The sequence below is a fragment of the Mandrillus leucophaeus genome, unplaced genomic scaffold, assembly GCF_000951045.1.
Source record: "Mandrillus leucophaeus isolate KB7577 unplaced genomic scaffold, Mleu.le_1.0 Scaffold59, whole genome shotgun sequence".
Taxonomy (NCBI): domain Eukaryota; kingdom Metazoa; phylum Chordata; class Mammalia; order Primates; family Cercopithecidae; genus Mandrillus; species Mandrillus leucophaeus.
The window spans coordinates 3,303,062-3,320,409 of NW_012106363.1; the positions used below are offsets into that span (position 1 = coordinate 3,303,062).

Here is a 17,348-nt window from a genome sequence, read left to right on the forward strand (position 1 = left end):
GGGCATATCAGTATTCTGGGCAGACCCTGTCCCTCCTGCTGCCCCTCTACCCCCAGGAGGCATAGAGGCAGCACTGTACACCCCCTGACTCCCAGAGGCCTCCTTGGTGGGCCTCAGGAGAAAGCACAACCTGGTTTGAAACCAATCAGGCACTGGTTTGGTCCTGGGGGCTGAGGGCCTGAGGGACTCCCCTTGAATGATGTTCCCCCACGCACACCCAGCTGTGCCAAGCAAGCCCCTCCTCACCAGAATGATGCCCGCCTGGGCAGTGGCCAACTGTATGAGCACCCATGCATAGGAGTTAGGTCCCCACATGCCCAGCCGGTCACCCTTGCAGAGACCAATGCTCAGGAGGCCAGAAGCAGCTTTGTCCACCTGGTGTAAAAGATGGGGCACAAGGGGTGAGATGGGGCAAGCAGGAAGGGGCCCAAGACGCCCACCCTCAGCCCTTAGCCCGGGAGTTCTCATCACAATCACTGGGGACAAAAGGACAGGCAGATTCCCAGCCTCAGTGGGTCTGCCCTGGAGCCTGCATAGTTAACAAGTGCTCCAGGAGCTGCTGATACAGGAGGTGTTGGACCCCCTGTGCCTCAGTCCTGTCTCCTTCTCCTGCCATCCCTTGGGGTTCTCTGGCAGCCCTAGCACACTGCCCCATAGCCAGGTGCCCACGCTCCTGGTTCTGCTCAGCCAGGGCAGCTTGGGAACTAGCACCTGCCCACTTTGAGGTTTCCAGGTCAGGACCCACCTCCTCCTTGAGTTGGGCAAAGGTCAACCTGACGTTTTCATGGAGGTCGACCAAGGCCTCTCGTTCTGGGACCCTCTGTGCTGTGGCCTCCAGGCACCGGCCCACAGTCTTGCTGAGAAGATGGTTTTTGGTGCACCCTTGAACGTAGCTGAGGCCTCCAACGGGCAGGGGAACCATGCGATCCACCTCTCTGGAACTGTAGGGAGAGGAGCTATGAGTTTGACTGTCCCAGATCAGCCTCCCTGGAACCAAGGGCATGGCACACCCAGTCAAGCCAGGGGGTAGGCTGCTGACAACATGTTAGAAACCACTAGGTTTTCTCCAGATCTTCCCATAAGCCTAAAATCCCCCAGACCCTTTTCCCAGCCTCAAACCTAATCCCAAGGCAGCAGGACAGGGACAAGGTTACACCAAGCTGGAGCAAAGGGCCCTCCTTCACCTTCCGGGGAAAGGTGAGATGCCCTAGCGAAGCCTGGGAGAGCCTGCCTGCGCAGACAGATCTTACAAAGCAGGACCATGCCTTCGCCCCCAGGCCCTGCCTCCTGGAGAATAAACAGGTCACTGGGGTCCTTCCTAAGGAACCAGGTAAGCTGTGCCTGGACCCAGGGCTGGAATCCAAGGCCTTAGGATTTTAGGCTCCTTAGTGGGCCAGTTTTTCTCCTGAGGGCCTGAAAGCCAAAGACAGAATAGGAAAGGAATAAAGGAGAGGGCAGATGGAGGCCCTAAGAGAGGCAGCTGGGAGGCCCCTGTTATTCCACAGGCCTGTAGGTGTCCAGCGCCAGGTGCTACAAGATCCTGGGCACCTGCAGATGAAGAAGAAAGCCCCTATACGCCAAATGGTACCTGGGCTCCAGCTCCCACTCTCAGATGATGTCACAAGGCAGGCAGTTTCAGTCTCCAGGGAATTAAGAAGCTGGCTGAAAGCAGCCAGTTAAGGAAAAGGGGCCAGATGTCAGACAAGCAAGGGGCACCAAGAGCCTGAGAGTACTGAGAGGATGTCAAGTGGAGGAAGCAGCCAGCTCGGGATCTGGCTCGGGTTCTAGTCTGGGACCGGGACTCTTCACCTCTCACATGTGGCTGCCTATCCATCTCAGGGCACAGGTGGAAACAGGTCTGGGTAGAGGTCTGGGCAGTCACGGGAGTAGTAACCTACTCCCCACTTTTCTCCATCAGCCTTTCAGGAACTACCCATCTCCTCCCAGCCCTGCCAGGTAAGAAACGACCCCCAAGTAAGGGCACGCCAAGCTGGAGGAGAACCTGCACTTCCATTACTGCTCCACTGAACTTTCCCCACCTTTTATTAACTGTGGCACCTGAGCTGGGCACGGTTGCTCACACCTGTAAAGTAATGCCAGCACTTTGGGAGGCTGCAGCAGGAGGATCGCCTGAGCCCAGGAGTTCGAGACCAGCCTGGGCAATACAGGGAAACCCTGTCTCTATGAAACATTTTTAACAATTAACCAGGTATGGTAGCGCATGCCTGTAGTCCCAGCTACTCTGGAGGTTGAGGGGGGAGGATCACCCGAGCCTGGGAGGCAGAGGTTGCAGTGAGTCATGGTTGCACCACTGCACTTGAGCCTGGGTGACAGACAGAGTCCCTGTCTCAAACAACAAACCAACAAAACCCAGTGAGACCTGGCAAGTTATCTGTTTACTCTTTGGCTAGAAGGGGATGAACAGACTGCCTTGCCTATTTCATAGAGGGGGCATGAGGTTCAAGTGTGAACAGGCCTGCAAAGGTGCTCTGGGAATGCTGAAGTGCTCTGTAATCGACAGGCATTTTACCGTCCATTCATGGCATTTATCGACCACGCATTCAACACACATTCAGTGAGCACCCGTATGTGCCAAGTACTATGCTAGGACTAGAGATAGAATAAGCCACAGTCCTTCCTCTAAGAAGCTCCCTGTCTCTGGGGAAATTAGACATATTAGCTCTTCGTGGGTGGGAATAGCCTAGAAAATCAGGAAATGGGAGCCATGAGGCAGACTATGGGGGGAGACCCCCAGCCCATCTGAGGCCCATTCTCTGTCCCCTCAAAGCTGGGTTAAGGTAGCCTCTCTTAGACCTGGGCCCTGGGGCCACCCACACTATGGCCTCCTCAGCCCTACAGAGTAATTAGCCAACATTTATTCCTCCAACAAATATTTAGTAAACACCCACCACAGAGAAGGCCCAATGCTAAAAAATGAACATAACCAAAAACAGTCCCTGTCCTTGCAGAGCTAAGGGTCTGGTCGGAAAGAGAGGAGTGCAGTCAACCTTAGTAATGATGAATGTATGTTTAGAAAGCTGAGATAAGGAAGGGACCGTGGTCCGAGGAGCACCTGTAAGAGGGAATCTGGGATCACCTGGAGCTTCAAGGAAAACTCCCTTAAGAAAGTTATGCCTACGCTGAGAGCTGAAGGGTGAGGAAGTGTTCATCATCAGAGAAGGGAGAGGAGGGCATTTCCGGCAGAGGAGAGCTTGTCTCTGTGGCTGGAGCACAGAAAATGAGAGGGAGTGCTGTGAGAATGGGAGGAGTGACTGGAACTTGAACCCAGCTGAAACCAAAGGGCCCAGAGCAGAGGACATTCGGCCTGGAAGAATGAAGAGAGCCCCATACTCCAGGTTCTAGGGTTGGAGTTTTCTCCACCCATGGGCCCAAATGGACCCACATCATTTATGAAGTGAAGAGGGATGGATGGATGTTGGAACCAGGATCTGTGTTTATGGGCTGATCCCTCCCTTATCCCTCCAGGGACATCAGAAGGAACCTTCTCAACCAGTGTCACTCCCTCCTCCAAGGGACAGTTTTTCAGGATGTGGTCCATGGAGATCTGCTTCGAAATCATCTCAGGATCTCACAAAGAATGCGAATTCCTGGGTTCCTGCAATGCCTACTCATTGCAGAGCTTCTGGGGAGTGGACTGGGGGAATCTGAATTTTTAACAGAATCCCATGTGATTCTGAAGTGGGCCTGGACGAGAAGGATTCTGTGAACCACACTTTGACAACCACTCTCTTGGCAATCTAAGCCACCCAACCGTCTTTGACTCATCTATTCAAGCAAGCTTTAGTGAGCACCTACTGTGTGCCAGCCCTGTGCCAGGTGCTAGGGATACAGGGATGGATAAGACACTGCTCCCAGCCCTCTAAGTAGTCACAGTGTGGTAGGAAGAGAAAGGTATGTAAACAAATCATTTCAACTCTCGGATTAAGACTATTCAGTAAGGAAGAGAACAAAAGGAAGATAACCTACTCTCTCTCCAGGGATACACGGGACAGAGTGGGCTTTCTTTCCCCACACTCCCCACATCTCAACTACCAACCTCAGCTCCTCCTGCTTCTCACCCTTGTAATTTCACTCAGTTCCACATGTCTATGAAATCTGTGGGTCCTCAGGGTCTACTGAGATCTGCCAAGGCCTAGAGTGGAAAATTGGTCCTCTTCCCATCCCCCTACTGATGAAGGAAGATGCTGCATGTCCCTCCAAACCTCCACATCCTCCTGCAAGAGTGTGGTCCTCAGCATAGGGGGCCCCTGGAGCCTCTACCTGGAGTCCACCAGGCCGAGCACATATCCAATGATGGCCTGGAAGGTCTGGAAACCAGAGCACACCTTCTATGGGAACAGAATTTGCTCTGTTCACATTCCCACCTAGGTCTGAGTAACAGCTCAGAAACTGGTACCTAGAGCAGGCCAGTGAGGACACGCAGTCCTGGGAACAGGGTGTGACACCTGGACTTCCCAGGGGTCTTTTTTTTTTTCTTTTGTTTTTTTTTCATTGTTTGTTTGTCTGTTTTTGAGAAAGGATCTTACTTTGTCATCCTGGCTAGAGTGCAGCGGTGCAGCCATGGCTCACTGAAGCCTCGACCTCCCAAACTCAAGCAGTCCTCCCACCTCAGCCTCCCAAGTAGCTGGGACTACAGATGTGTGCCACCACACCCAGCTAATTTTTATTTTTATTTTTATTTTTTGGTAGAGATGGAGTCTTACTATGTTGCCAGGATTGGTCTCGAACTCCTGGGCTCAAGTTTCTCCCACCTTGGCATCCCAAAGTCCTGGAATTACAGGTGTGAGCCACTGCACCCGGCCACCAGGCACTTTTTTTTTTTTTTTTGAGACAGAGTTTCGCTCTCATTGCCAGGCTGGAGTGCAATGGCATGATCTTGGCTCACCACGACCTCCGCCTCCTGGGTTCAAACGATTCTCCTGCCTCAGCCTCCCGAGTACCTGGGATTACAGGCACACACCACCATGCCTGGCTAATTTTGTATTTTCAGTAGAGACAGGGTTTCTCCATGTTGGTCAGGCTGGTCTTGAACTCCCGACCTCAGGTGATCCGCCCGCCTCGGCCTCCCAAAGTGCTGGGATTACTGGCATGAGCCACTACTGCGCCCGGCCACCAGGTACCTTTATATCAGAGGGTGTAGTGTTCAGGATGAGGCTGTTCCCACCTCTCACAGGTCACCTGTCTGCTTGGCCAAAGCAGTGTGATTTACCTGAGCTTCTCTCTCCAGGCTTTCTGTGCCAAGGCTCCAGGTCACTGGCCCTGAGTAGAAACTGAGTAGTACATGGGGACAAGAGCCTTCTCCTCCATGAAGGACAGGAAGTCAGCCTAGGGGTTTGGATCTCCCAAGGGTGAGGCAACCCCTAAGTTAAATGCACAATGATTATTGGGGTTGGGGCGTGTCAGGCAGTTACTAGAGGGGAAACGTTTGAAGCTGTTCAGGACTCCTGATGGGGCACTTCACAGCTCATTCTGCAGCTGTTGTGCTAGGAAGACCACGTATATCTTCTATTGATTGACTGCTCATGCCTTGTGAGGGACAATTTCCGGGAGGAACAAATTTCAGGGCAGCAGGGAGCAAAACTGAGTTGCCCTGTAAATGGGCGAGGCAGCCGCTGCCATCCCACTGGAGGGTCTGTCACGACAGGGGCTGATGGAAAGGCTGTTTTCTTAGACTCCTCACCTGGGAGGTGAGGACAAGCATCACAGGGAAGGAGGAACACTGCTGATGCTCTGAAGCTCAGGGGACGGGAGGAGAACGCACCAGGCCAGGGAGTCGGGGATCCCAGGTCTCACCGCAGGTGTGCCGCTGGCTGGGTGGGTGACGGGTGTCTCATGTCACAGCTCCTCCGCCCACCCTTGATTTTAGCTACAGGAACTTCCTCAATGTGGGAGTCCCTGGTTCCGCAGGCCAGCCCAGCCTGGAAGAGGAGATCATGCCTCTAGGCACAGCAGTCAACCCCATGGGGCTGGAGCTCCAAGTCTCCCCTTTTCTGGGAGGTATCTGTACCTTCTCAGAGGTCCAGGTGAATGAAGCTCTTGTTGCCTAGGGTGATGATGTTAACAACATCCCCTCATCGGCTTCCCCACTCCCTGTTTGCTCTCTCTACCTCCTATCTCCACTTCCTAGGATCACTCTCCAAAATAAACTACCTGCACCCAAGTCCTTGTTCTCAGGGGAATTCAAATTAAGACACAGGATTTCTCCTTTCTAGAGCTCACCTTCCCCACCTATAAAGTCTGGGAACTGGCCAGGCATGGTGGCTTACATCTATAATCCCAGCACTTCAGGAGGCCGAGGCGGATGGATCACCTGAGGTCAGGAGTTTGAGACCAGCCAAGCCAACAGGGTGAAACCCCATCTCTACTAAAAATACAAAAATAAACCAGGCGTGGTGGTGCACACCTATAGTCCCAGCTACCCGGGAGGCTGAGGCAGGAAAATCTCTTGAATCCAGGAGGCAGGGGTTGCAGTGAGCCAAGATGGTGCCACTGCACTCCAACCTGGACGGCAGGTGTTCAGCCTCATAACAAGCATCCTCCTATTCTCACAATGACCAGGAGTCCCATTTGGTGTTTTTTTGTTTGTTTGTTTGTTTTTTTTTTTTTTTTTTTTGAGACGGAGTCTCGCTCTGTCGCCCAGGCTGGAGTGCAGTGGCCGGATCTCGGCTCACTACAAGCTCCGCCTCCCGGGTTCACGCCATTCTCCTGCCTCAGCCTCCCGCGTAGCTGGGACTACAGGCGCCCGCCACCGCGCCCGTTTTGTATTTTTTTTTTTTAGTAGAGACAGGGTTTCACCGTGTTAGCCAGGATGGTCTCCATCTCCTGACCTCGTGATCCGCCCGTCTCAGCCTCCCAAAATGCTGGGATTACAGGCTTGAGCCACCGCGCCCGGCCTCAGGAGTCCCATTTGGTTTGGAACTTGGTTCTCCATTATTCACCATGGTTTTCAGACCAAACAGTGGTCTCCTGGAAATTCTAGTTGGGAAATCAACAGGCTGATTTATGGGACAAAAAAAAAGAAAAAAGAAAAAATTCCGTTCAATTGGCTTTCTCCTGCGTCTTTCTCCTATGTGTTTTTTCCTGTGTCTTCACAGCAGCTCTGACAGGTGGTGTGACAGAAACCCCAACAGGTCCTTCTTCTCTCACGACACAGCCTCAGACATCTAGCTGGCCACACTGTGTGAAATAAAGACCAGGTTTCCAAGCTTCCCCAGAAGCCGGTCTGGCCAGATGGTGAGGTTCGGGCCAGTGGAGTTTAAAGAGGGGTAGTGTGTGCAACTTCGGAGAAGAAACTTTCAAAGGAAGGGACATCTTCTCTTTTTTTTCTTCCTCAGGCTGGAATGCTGCTTGTGACAGGAAAATAATGGTAGCATTTTAGACCACATAGTGATTTTGGGCACCACAGAGCAATAAGAGAGGAGCCTGGCGCCTGGACAGCAGGAGTTACCACACCAGTCACAGACTGGCTGTCTCCCAGATAAAGAAAGTCCCATCTCCTTTCTTTTTTCTTTTTTCGCTTTTGAAAATTAAATTATTGATTTTGAGATATTTGTAGATTCATATGCAGATGTAAGAAATAATATCGAGGCCAGGTACGGTGGCTCATGCCTGTAATCCCAGCACTTTGGAAGGTCACAGCAGAGGAATTGCTCAAGCCCAGGAGTTTGAGACCAGCTTGGGCAACAGAGCAAGACCCTGTCTCTAAAAAAACAAAAACAAGAACAACAAAAAAATTTGAGACAGTTCTTTCGCCCAGGCTCAAGGGCAGTGGTGTAGTCATGGTTCACTGACTGCAGCCTGGACCTCCTGGGCTCATGTGATTCTCCCATCTCAGCCTCCTGTGTAGCTAGGACTACAAGTCCCATGACTGGCTAACAAGACCCCATGGCTGGCTAATTTTTTGTATGTTTTGTAGAGATGAGGTTTTGCCATGTTGCCCACACGGGCAATTTTTTTTTTCTTTTAATTAGCTGGGCATAGTAGCGTGCACCTGTACTCCTAGCTACTTGGGACGCTGAGGCAGGAGGATCTCTTGAGCCTAGGAGTTCAAGGTTGATCACGCCCACTGCACTCCAGCCTGGGCAACAGAGCAAGAGCCTGTCTCAAAATAATAATAATAATAATAACCACAAAAAGCTACAAAAAAGAAACAATACAGAAATATCTCATGCACTCTTCACCATCAATATTCAAATTTTCCCAATGTTAACATCTTGCAAAACTATAGTACAATATTGTAGCCAGGATATTGATATTGATAATAGTCAGGACACACAACCATTCCCTTGCCCCCATCTTCTTTCAGTCACTCTCAGTTTGGGTTTCTTCGAGATACACTAATATAATCCTGTAGGTGCGGTGGCTCATGCCTGTAATCCCAGCACTTTGGGAGGCCGAGGTGGGTGGATCACTTGAGGTCAGGAGTTTGAGACCATCCTGGCCAACATGGTGAAACCCCGTCTCTACTAAAAATACAAAAAATTAGCCGGGTGTAGTAGTGTGTGCCTGTAATCCCAGCTACTCAGGAGGCTGAGGTAGGAGAATCACTTGAACCCAGGAGGTGGAGGTTGCAGTGAGCCAAGATTGTGCCACTGCACTCCAGCCTGGGCCACAGAGCGAAACTCCGTCTCAAAATTTAAAAAAAATTTTTTTTTAATGCAGGTGAGAATCATGAACTCCCTTTCTACAGGTAAAGAAGCTGAAGTGCAAAGAGATCAAGTGACCCATGTGACTGATGAACACCTGAGCCAGGAGCAGAGGACGCGGTGCAACCGCCTCAACGTTACAGCCATGCCTGCCCGTGCCCCACCCTCAGATCTGGGAGAAAGGAGTGGGCATAGGCAATTCCTGTTCCTTCTGGTTTGGAATTTATATCCTATCTGATCATCAGAGATAATATAACCTCCGCAATTTCTACTAACTGATCCCAAGAAACTGGGGCCAGGGTAGGGCAGGGTTGAGTTGGAAACAGGCGGCTCTTCCAAGGAATTAAGAGTTCTACAAACTCATATCAATGCAATGTGCTCATAAACACAGGAACCACCCATCATTTAGAAAGAGGGAGCATAAACAAACCAATTCTCCTTCCTTGCCCACACCCCAAATGCCTGGGGCATAAAGGATGGCCACTTCTTTCTCTTTCTTTTTTTTTTAATTTTATTTTAAGTTTTGGGATACCTGTGTAGAACATGCAGGTTTGTTACATAGGTAAACATTTGCCATGGTGGTTTGCTGCACCTATCAACCTGTCACCTAGGTATTAAGCCCTGCGTGCATTAGCTATTTACCCTGATGCTCTCCCTCCCCCAACCGCACCCCTCAACCCGACACTTCTTTTTCTATTGTTTCGTTTGGTTTTGAGACTCACTATGTCACCCAGGCTGTAGTGCAGTGGCACAATTACTGCTCACTGAAGCCTCAAGCTCTCAGGCTTAAGAGACCTTCCCATCTTAGCCTCCCAAGTAGCTGGGACTACAGGTATGAGCCACGGTATCCCAACTTCTATTCTTAAAGGGATTTGGTCTTAGGATTATTTTTTCAATGCGACATGGGAAGCTTAAGCAGTTAGAGGAAAAACAGCGGTGCCAGTTGTTCTCAACTCAGAACTAAAGTAACTACTTGGAGAGGCATCAGCTACTTAGCATGGGTATTGTAAAACCCAAGGCTCTCAGGGCCCAGGTGGGACTGAGGCCTGATAAGAGCCTTGAAGAAACAAAGCACAGCCCCACCTTAAAGGTGCCGGCAGTAGGCTGGCTCCTGAGAGCTCCGGCCCAGATCTGAGTAGAGAAGTCAGGAACGAGAAATTTTATTTTTTATTTTTTAAGAATTCTCCTGACTTTTCAGTGTTGGCAACTAACGTGTTCACTGCTTTATCCCAAGTGGCTGAGTGCCAGGAACATAAGAGGTGCTCAAATGAATGACCAAATGAATGAATTAAAAATAATGCACATAATGACTCATTAAAAAATAGTAGACATCTTGCTGAAGGTAATCTATGAATGGCTAACAAGCAGATGAAACGGAAATTAAAACCACAATGAGGTACCACATCATGCTCACCCAGAAGGCAAAAAACAAAATAAAATCAAGGGCTGGGCATGGTGGCTCATGCCTATAATCCCAGCACTTTGGGAGGCCAAGGCGAGCAGATCACTGGAGGTCAGGAGTTCGAGGTCAGCCTGACCAATATGATGAAATCTTGTCTCTACTAAAAATACAAAAATTAGCCGGCTGTGGTCACGGGTGCCTGTAATCCCAGCTACTTGGGAGGCTGAGGCAGGAGAATCGCGTGTACCCGAAAGGCGGAGGTTGCAATGAGCCAAGATTGTGCCATTTGCACTCCATCCTGGTTGACAAGAGCAAAACTCTGTCTCAAACAAAAAAAAAAAAAATCAGAAAACAAAATATATGTTGGCAAGCATGTGAAGACATTGTAATCCTTGTATATTGCTGGTGGGAATGTAAAATGATTCAGCTGCCTGGAAAACAGTGTGGTGACTCTTCAAAAAGTTAAATACAGAATTAGCATATAACCCAGCAATTCCATTCCTAGTTATAATATATGCCCAAAAGAACTGAAAACATGTGTTCAAACAAAAACTTGGGCCAGGCACAGTGGCTCATGCCTGTAAGCCCAGTACTCTCTGCAGCCAAGGTGGGAGGATCGCTTGAGCCCAGGAGTTTGAGACTAGCCTGGGCAACATAGTGAGATTCCATCTCTACAAAAAAAAAAATTTAAAAATTAGCTGGGCGTGGTGGTACACACCTGTAGTGCCAGCTACTCTGGAGGCCTAGGTGGAAGGATCACTTGAGCCTGAGAGGTCGAGGCTACAGCGAGCTACCATCACACCACTACACACCGGCCTGGGTGACAGAGTGCAACTCTGTCTCAAACAAAACAAACAAAAACTCGTACATGAATGTTTACAGCAGCACTATTCACAATACCCAAAAGGTGGAAACAAACCAAATGTCCAGCAACAGATGAATGGATAAACAGAATGCGGCATATCCGTCCATACAATGGAATCTATTACTTGGATTACAGGGGTCATCTGGGTATGGAACATCAGGCTTGGCAGAGTGGAGACTTAGATCCAAGCTCATGGATTTAAAACCTGAAGTTCATTGCCAGGACTATGATGGCACAGGAAGGGAATGTGGAAGGCACATACAGGACCCTAAACAGAGTCCTCACCGTGGATGAACTCATTAAGGACATTAAGTGTTGGTAGTATTATGAGAAGCTATGCTGACAGTGACAGCAGGAGAGCTCTGAAATCTGCCAGCAAATCCACAACATGGAAATGGCTTGCAGGATCACTTTTTTTTTTTTTTTTTTTTTGAGACAGGATGTCACCCTATCTCCCAGGCTAGAGTACAGTGGCATGATCTTGGCTCACTGCAGCTTCTGCCTCCTGGGTTCAAGCAACTCTCCCACCTCAGCCTCCTAAGTAGCTGGGATTAGAAGTATGTGCCACCACACCTGGCCAATTTTTGTATTTTTTGGTAGAGATGGGGTTTCACCATGTTGGCCAGGCTGGTCTCAAACTCTTGACCTCAAGTGATCCACCTGCCTCGGCCTCCCAGTGTGCTGGGATTACAGGCGTGAGCTGGATCAACGTCTTGATGCCAAAGAATCAGGCAGATCTGTGGTGGGGCTGCTGTGGCCTATGGATAGGACACCCAACATAAAAACCCTCAGCCAGTTTGTGTCTCCACCTCTTGTCTTTCTACAACCACATTTTCTGTTACCCTTTTTTAGGATACACTCAATTGCATATATGCAAGAAGGCCTCCACTTAGAGAAGCAATCCCATTTGTCAGCAATGGACCCTCTCATTTATTAAGTGAAAGAGGAAAGAAACTGAAGGGAAAAGCTGTCTAGGAGTAGAATGGTGCTTGCTGGGGGCTGGGGAGGGGGCAAGGGAACTTATCGTTTAACGGGTACAGAATTTCAGTTGGGAAAGATGAACAAGTTCTGGAGGTGGGTGGTGCTGATGTTTGCACAAAAGTGTGAGTGTACTGTACTTAATGCCACTAAACTGCAAACTTTAATGGTTAAGATGGTATATTGTATGTTACATGCATTTTACTACAATAAAGCAATTTTTAAAAAGGAAATGAAGTACTGATACATGTTACAACATGGTGGAACCTTGAAAACATTTATAAGTGAAAGAAGCCAGTAACAAAAGACGACATATTGGGCCGGGCGTGGTGGCTCATGCCTGTAATCCTAGCACTTTGGGAGGCTGAGGCAGGCAGATTGCCTGAGCTCAGGAGTTGGAGAACACCCTGGGCAACATGAAGAAACCCTGTCTCTACTAAAAATACAAAAATTAGCCAGCCTTTGTGGTGGGCGCCTGTAATCCCAGCTACTCGGGAGGCTGAGGCAGGAGAATTGCTTGAACCCAGGAGGCGGAAGTTGCAGTAAGCCCAGATCGCACCACTGCACTCCAGCCTGGGTGACAGAGCGAGACTCCGTCTTCAAAACAACAACAACAAAACTACATATTGTATATGTTATGCAACTTTGAAATAATTCCAAATACATACATAGTTTGTGAAAAAGTTGCTAGAATCAAAATGGAGTCACTTGTGTCAAACCTTGACAAAATGGAGCCAGGTAAGAACATGCAGGGAGGGTTCTGGTGCATGACTACCTGATAACAAAAGATATCATAAGAGACTTTGCTAAAACCACAACCTTGCACAAAGGCCACCTCAATCTTACACACACAAAAAATACTTCTGTGAAGACATTTGACCAGCGACTACCTGTCCAGCCCTGGACAGGTGCCGCCCTTGTTTTTGATCCTTGTAGCCGAGGATAATTGTTTCAAGACAACATATGTAACCCTCATTTTACCTTTAAAAATCCTTGTCTTCCTTTACCCCCAAGAATATGCCCATAGTTTACTGTGGTGTGCATATTCCTCATTGCAATGCTTATTCCCAATTAAACTCATTATACTTGAAGAATTTTTTTCTGTTTGTTACTTATGTTGACATTTGCTATGGGAGTGACATGTTTTGCTGTGACAAGAACATAGAGTGTACTCCTCGCCCCTTGAGAATGTGACACCATCACACCTTATCAGACCCCATGTGTGAGCTATTGACCTCAGCTACTGGACTCTAAAATACAGTCATGCACTGCAAAATGACATTTTGGCTTATGATGGATGGCATATATGACAGCAGTCCCATAGATTATATTGTAATACCGTATTTTGACTATACCTTTTCTATGTTTAGATATGTTCAGATACATGAATACTTACCCCTGTGTTACAACTGCCTACAGTCTTTAGGACAGTGACAATTTGTACAGGTTTGCAGCCTGGGAGCAACAGGCTCTACCACATAGCCTAGGTGTGTAATAGGCTCTACCATCTAGTTTTGTGTAAGTGCACTTGATGATGTTTGCACAACGACAAAATCATCTGACGTATTTCTCAGAATGTGTTCCCATTGTTAAGCAACGCCGGACTATACATATAAACCCAAGAGTTTGACAGACACTTTGAGACCTTGGGCTGTGGCATGGCTACACTCTGTCTGAGAGCTTCTCGGAAGAGTGAAAGTTCAGGCTGAGCTAAGGCCACACTCTATTAGCCTTTAAGCTAATTTCCAAAGCTTCACCCAACTCCGGTACACCCTCTAGCATGGTCAAGCCATCTAGCTGAGAATCTCTCCTATAAACGTATGCCTCAAGCTTCAGTTAGACTACTTTCCACAGAGGCTTGCTTTCATCCTAAGCGGGCAGTTAGACTTTAATAACTGGACTCTAACAGACTGGAACTCACTCACTATATGGCTAAGGGAGTTCTTCTATTGGGTGTATTCCCTGTGAGATTTGTTTTCTTATTCTCCCCGCTTTAAGCACTGTGAACAAAAAAAGAAAAAAAAAATCTCTTTGTATGGCAATAAACTGTGTGACTCGTGAAATCATACTTTGATCATTTCATTATTGAGACAGAGTCTCACGCTGTGGCCCAGGCTGGAGTGCAGTGGCGTGATCTCGGCTCACTACAACCTCTGTCTCTGGGGCCCAAGAGATCCTCCTGTCCCAACTCTGCCGAGTAGCTGGGACTCTAAGCATGCACCATCGTATCTGGCTAATTTTTGTACTTTTGGTAGAGACTGGGTTTCGCCATGATGCCCAGGCTGTTCTTGAACTCCTGAGCTCAAGTGATCTACCTGTGTCAACCTCCCAAAGTGCTGGGATTGCAAGAGGGAGCCACCACGCCTGGCCATCCTTATTTTGATCATACAAGACAGTATGACTCCATATATATGAAATGTCCAGAATAGGTAATTCTATAGAGACAGAAAGCAGATGAAGTGGTTGCTGAGGGCTGGGAGGGATGGGAAGACAGAGAGATAATAGCTACAAGGGCATAGGGTAACTCTGTGAGGTGATGAAAATGTTCTAAAATTGACCATAGTGATGGTTACACATATCTATGAATATACCATAAGCCATTGAATGTACACTTAAAAAATAATGTCTACTCCTAGGTATATATCCAATAGAAATCAAACATGTGCTCACCAAAAGACAGGTACTAGGTTATTTGCATCATTTTCAATATTCAAAATACCCAAATGTCCATCAACAATGGAATAGATCAATAAGTGGTGACTTATTTGTAATTATACAGTAATGAGAGCAAAGGAACTATGATTATGCCCAGTGATCTGAATGAATCTCATAAAAATAATGTTCAATGAAAGAAGCCAGATTTTAAAAGGTGTACTGTCTAATTCCATTTATATGTACCAAATAGGCAAAACTAATCTATGCTGTTAGAAGTCAGGAGAGTGGTCAGTTGGTGAGGGTCAGTGACTTAAAGAGGTCACGAGGGAACTCCTGGTTTCTGGTCATGTTCTGTGTCTTGATTTGAGTGCTGGTTACATGGGTGTGTTCAGTTTATCAAAAGTGGATCAAGTGGGCCTTAAAATATGTGTACTTTTCTGGCTGGGTGTGGTGGCTTTGGGAGGCCGAGGTGGGTGGATCACTTGAGGTCAGGAGTTCGAGATCAGCCTGACCAACATGGTGAAACCCCTCTCTACTAAAAATACAAAAAGTAACCAGGCATGGTGACACGTGCCTGTAATCCCAGCTACTCGGGAGGCTGAGGCAGGAGAATCACTTGAACCCGGGAGGCGGAGATTGCAGTGAGCCAAGATTGTCTCAAAAAAAAAAAAAAAAGTGTACTTTTCTGAATCTGTCATATATTTCAACATGAAGTTTAAAAAAAAACCTTCTAGGGCTTAAACTACTGCCAATATAGTCATAATTAATAAACTAAATTTAGCAACATTACAGTACCCATTTAACATTCTGTCAGAAAAATAAAAGCAGCACACAGCACGTCTGTGCAAAATATATACATTAATAAAGCTGGGCAAGCAAGAAAACACATCTGTTCATGATCTCTGTCTTAGAAATTACTCAAGAAAATAAACAGTCCTAATGTTGAATGTCGTGGGCTTTTCCTTCCTGAGGATGTGTTTTCTGGACAGTCATGGTAGAATGTGACTGTTAGCCCTGCCAACCTGTTTCAGATGTGGATGCATGTTCTACAGGTTCAGGAGCACAGAGCAGCTGATGACACAGAGTTGCTCATTTAGAATATGGCTTACTGAATGCAAGGCTCCAGCAAGATCCAAAGGGCAGGTTTACAATTTTTTTTTTTTTTAAGAGATGAGGTCTTGCTCTGAAGCATAGGCTGGAGTGCAGTGGCATGATCACAGCTCACTGCAGCCTTGACCTCCTAATTTCAAGCGATCCTCCTATCCCAGTCTCCTGAGTAGCTGGGACAACAGACATGTACCAGCAGACCGACATGATCAAAAAAAATTTTTTTTTGTAGAGTCAGAATGTCTCCCTATGTTGCCCAGGCTCGTCTTGACCTGCTGAGCTCAAGCAATCTTCCTGCCTTGGCCTCCCAAAGTGTTGGGATTACAGACACCAGCCACCATGCCCAGCCTGTAGACACTTTTGATGACAAGTTGGGAATATAATGATTCTGCTTTATGAAAAAGATAAGCACTGTCAGAGGGGAAGGCAGAGATGGGTAAATCTGCAGGGTATCTGAACAGAAGAGAAAAAGAACACTGAGTATCTCCTCTGTAATGCAATCATACAGGTTTTCGAGGCAAATTGTCCCAGCAATTTGTGGGAGATAAGGACTTTTATTCCTGTTTTAAAGATGGAGAACATTGAGATGAAAAAGTTAAGCAACTGGTCCAAGATGCTGCTAAAAAGGTTAATTGACAACCTCATGTAAGTCAGGCATGGTAGCTCATGCCTATAATCTCAACACTTTGGGAGGGCCAGGCAGGAGGATTCGCTGAGTCCAGGAGTTCAAGACCAGCCTGGGCAACGCAGTAAGATCCTGTCTCTATAAAAAAAAATTAAAAATTTGCCAGGGGTAGTGGCGTGCACCTGTGGTCTCAACTATTCAGGAGGCTGAGGCAGGAGGATAACTTGAGCCCAGGACTTAAAGGTTGCAGTGAGCTATGATCATGCCACAGTACTCCAGCCTGGGCAACAGAGTGAGCCCCAGTCTCATAAAAAAAAAGCCACATTATCTAATTGCTAACATTTTTCCACTAAAACAGACCAAGTGACACACACAGAAGATAATAATGGCCAAATCTGCCACAAAGTCACAGAAGATGGAAGACAAATGGCCAGTAAGCATAGGAGGAGGTACCCACATCACAGACCAAGGAAAGACAACCATGAGGCATTTGTTCCCCAGGAGATAAGCAAAGATGAAAAATATGGATTTTATGATGCCTACAACTTATTTTCAAATGGTGGCAAAAAGTGTGTGCATGGGTGTGTGTGTGTAGAGAGAGAGAGAGAGAGAAAGTCAGGGGCTGGGGAAGATATCCAGTTTCTGATCATTTAGCGGCTGATATTTCCTATTCTTTTTTTTTTTTTTGAGCCAGAGTCTCGCACTGTCACCAGGCTGGAGTGCAGTGGTGGGATCTCAGCTCACTGCAACTTCCACCTCCCTAGTTCAAACAATTCTTCTGCCTCAGCCTCCAGAGTAGCTGGGACTACAAGCATGCACCACCACGCCCGGCTAATTTTTTTGTATTTTTAGTAGAGATGGGGTTTTGCCATGTTGGCCAGGCTAGTCTTAAACTCCTGACCTCAAGTGATCCGCCCATCTTGGCCTCCAAAAGTGCTGGGATTACAGGTGTGAGCCACCGTGCCCAGCCAGTGGCTGGTATTTCAAACTTAATTCCTTTTGATCATTTATCTAAATTATTATACCACTGGGGCCAAAAAGCTGCTATTC

At 47.7% G+C, this 17,348-nt stretch overlaps 1 protein-coding gene across 1 annotated transcript in view; it reads right to left on the reverse strand.

The window, feature by feature from the left end:
- The window catches only part of ACSF2 (acyl-CoA synthetase family member 2), a 47,878-nt gene that overhangs the window by 12,849 nt on the left and 17,681 nt on the right, over positions 1–17,348 (reverse strand). The window contains 2 exon segments of the mRNA XM_011999258.1: positions 247–375; positions 746–941. Coding sequence (XP_011854648.1) covers positions 247–375; positions 746–941 — 325 coding nt within the window.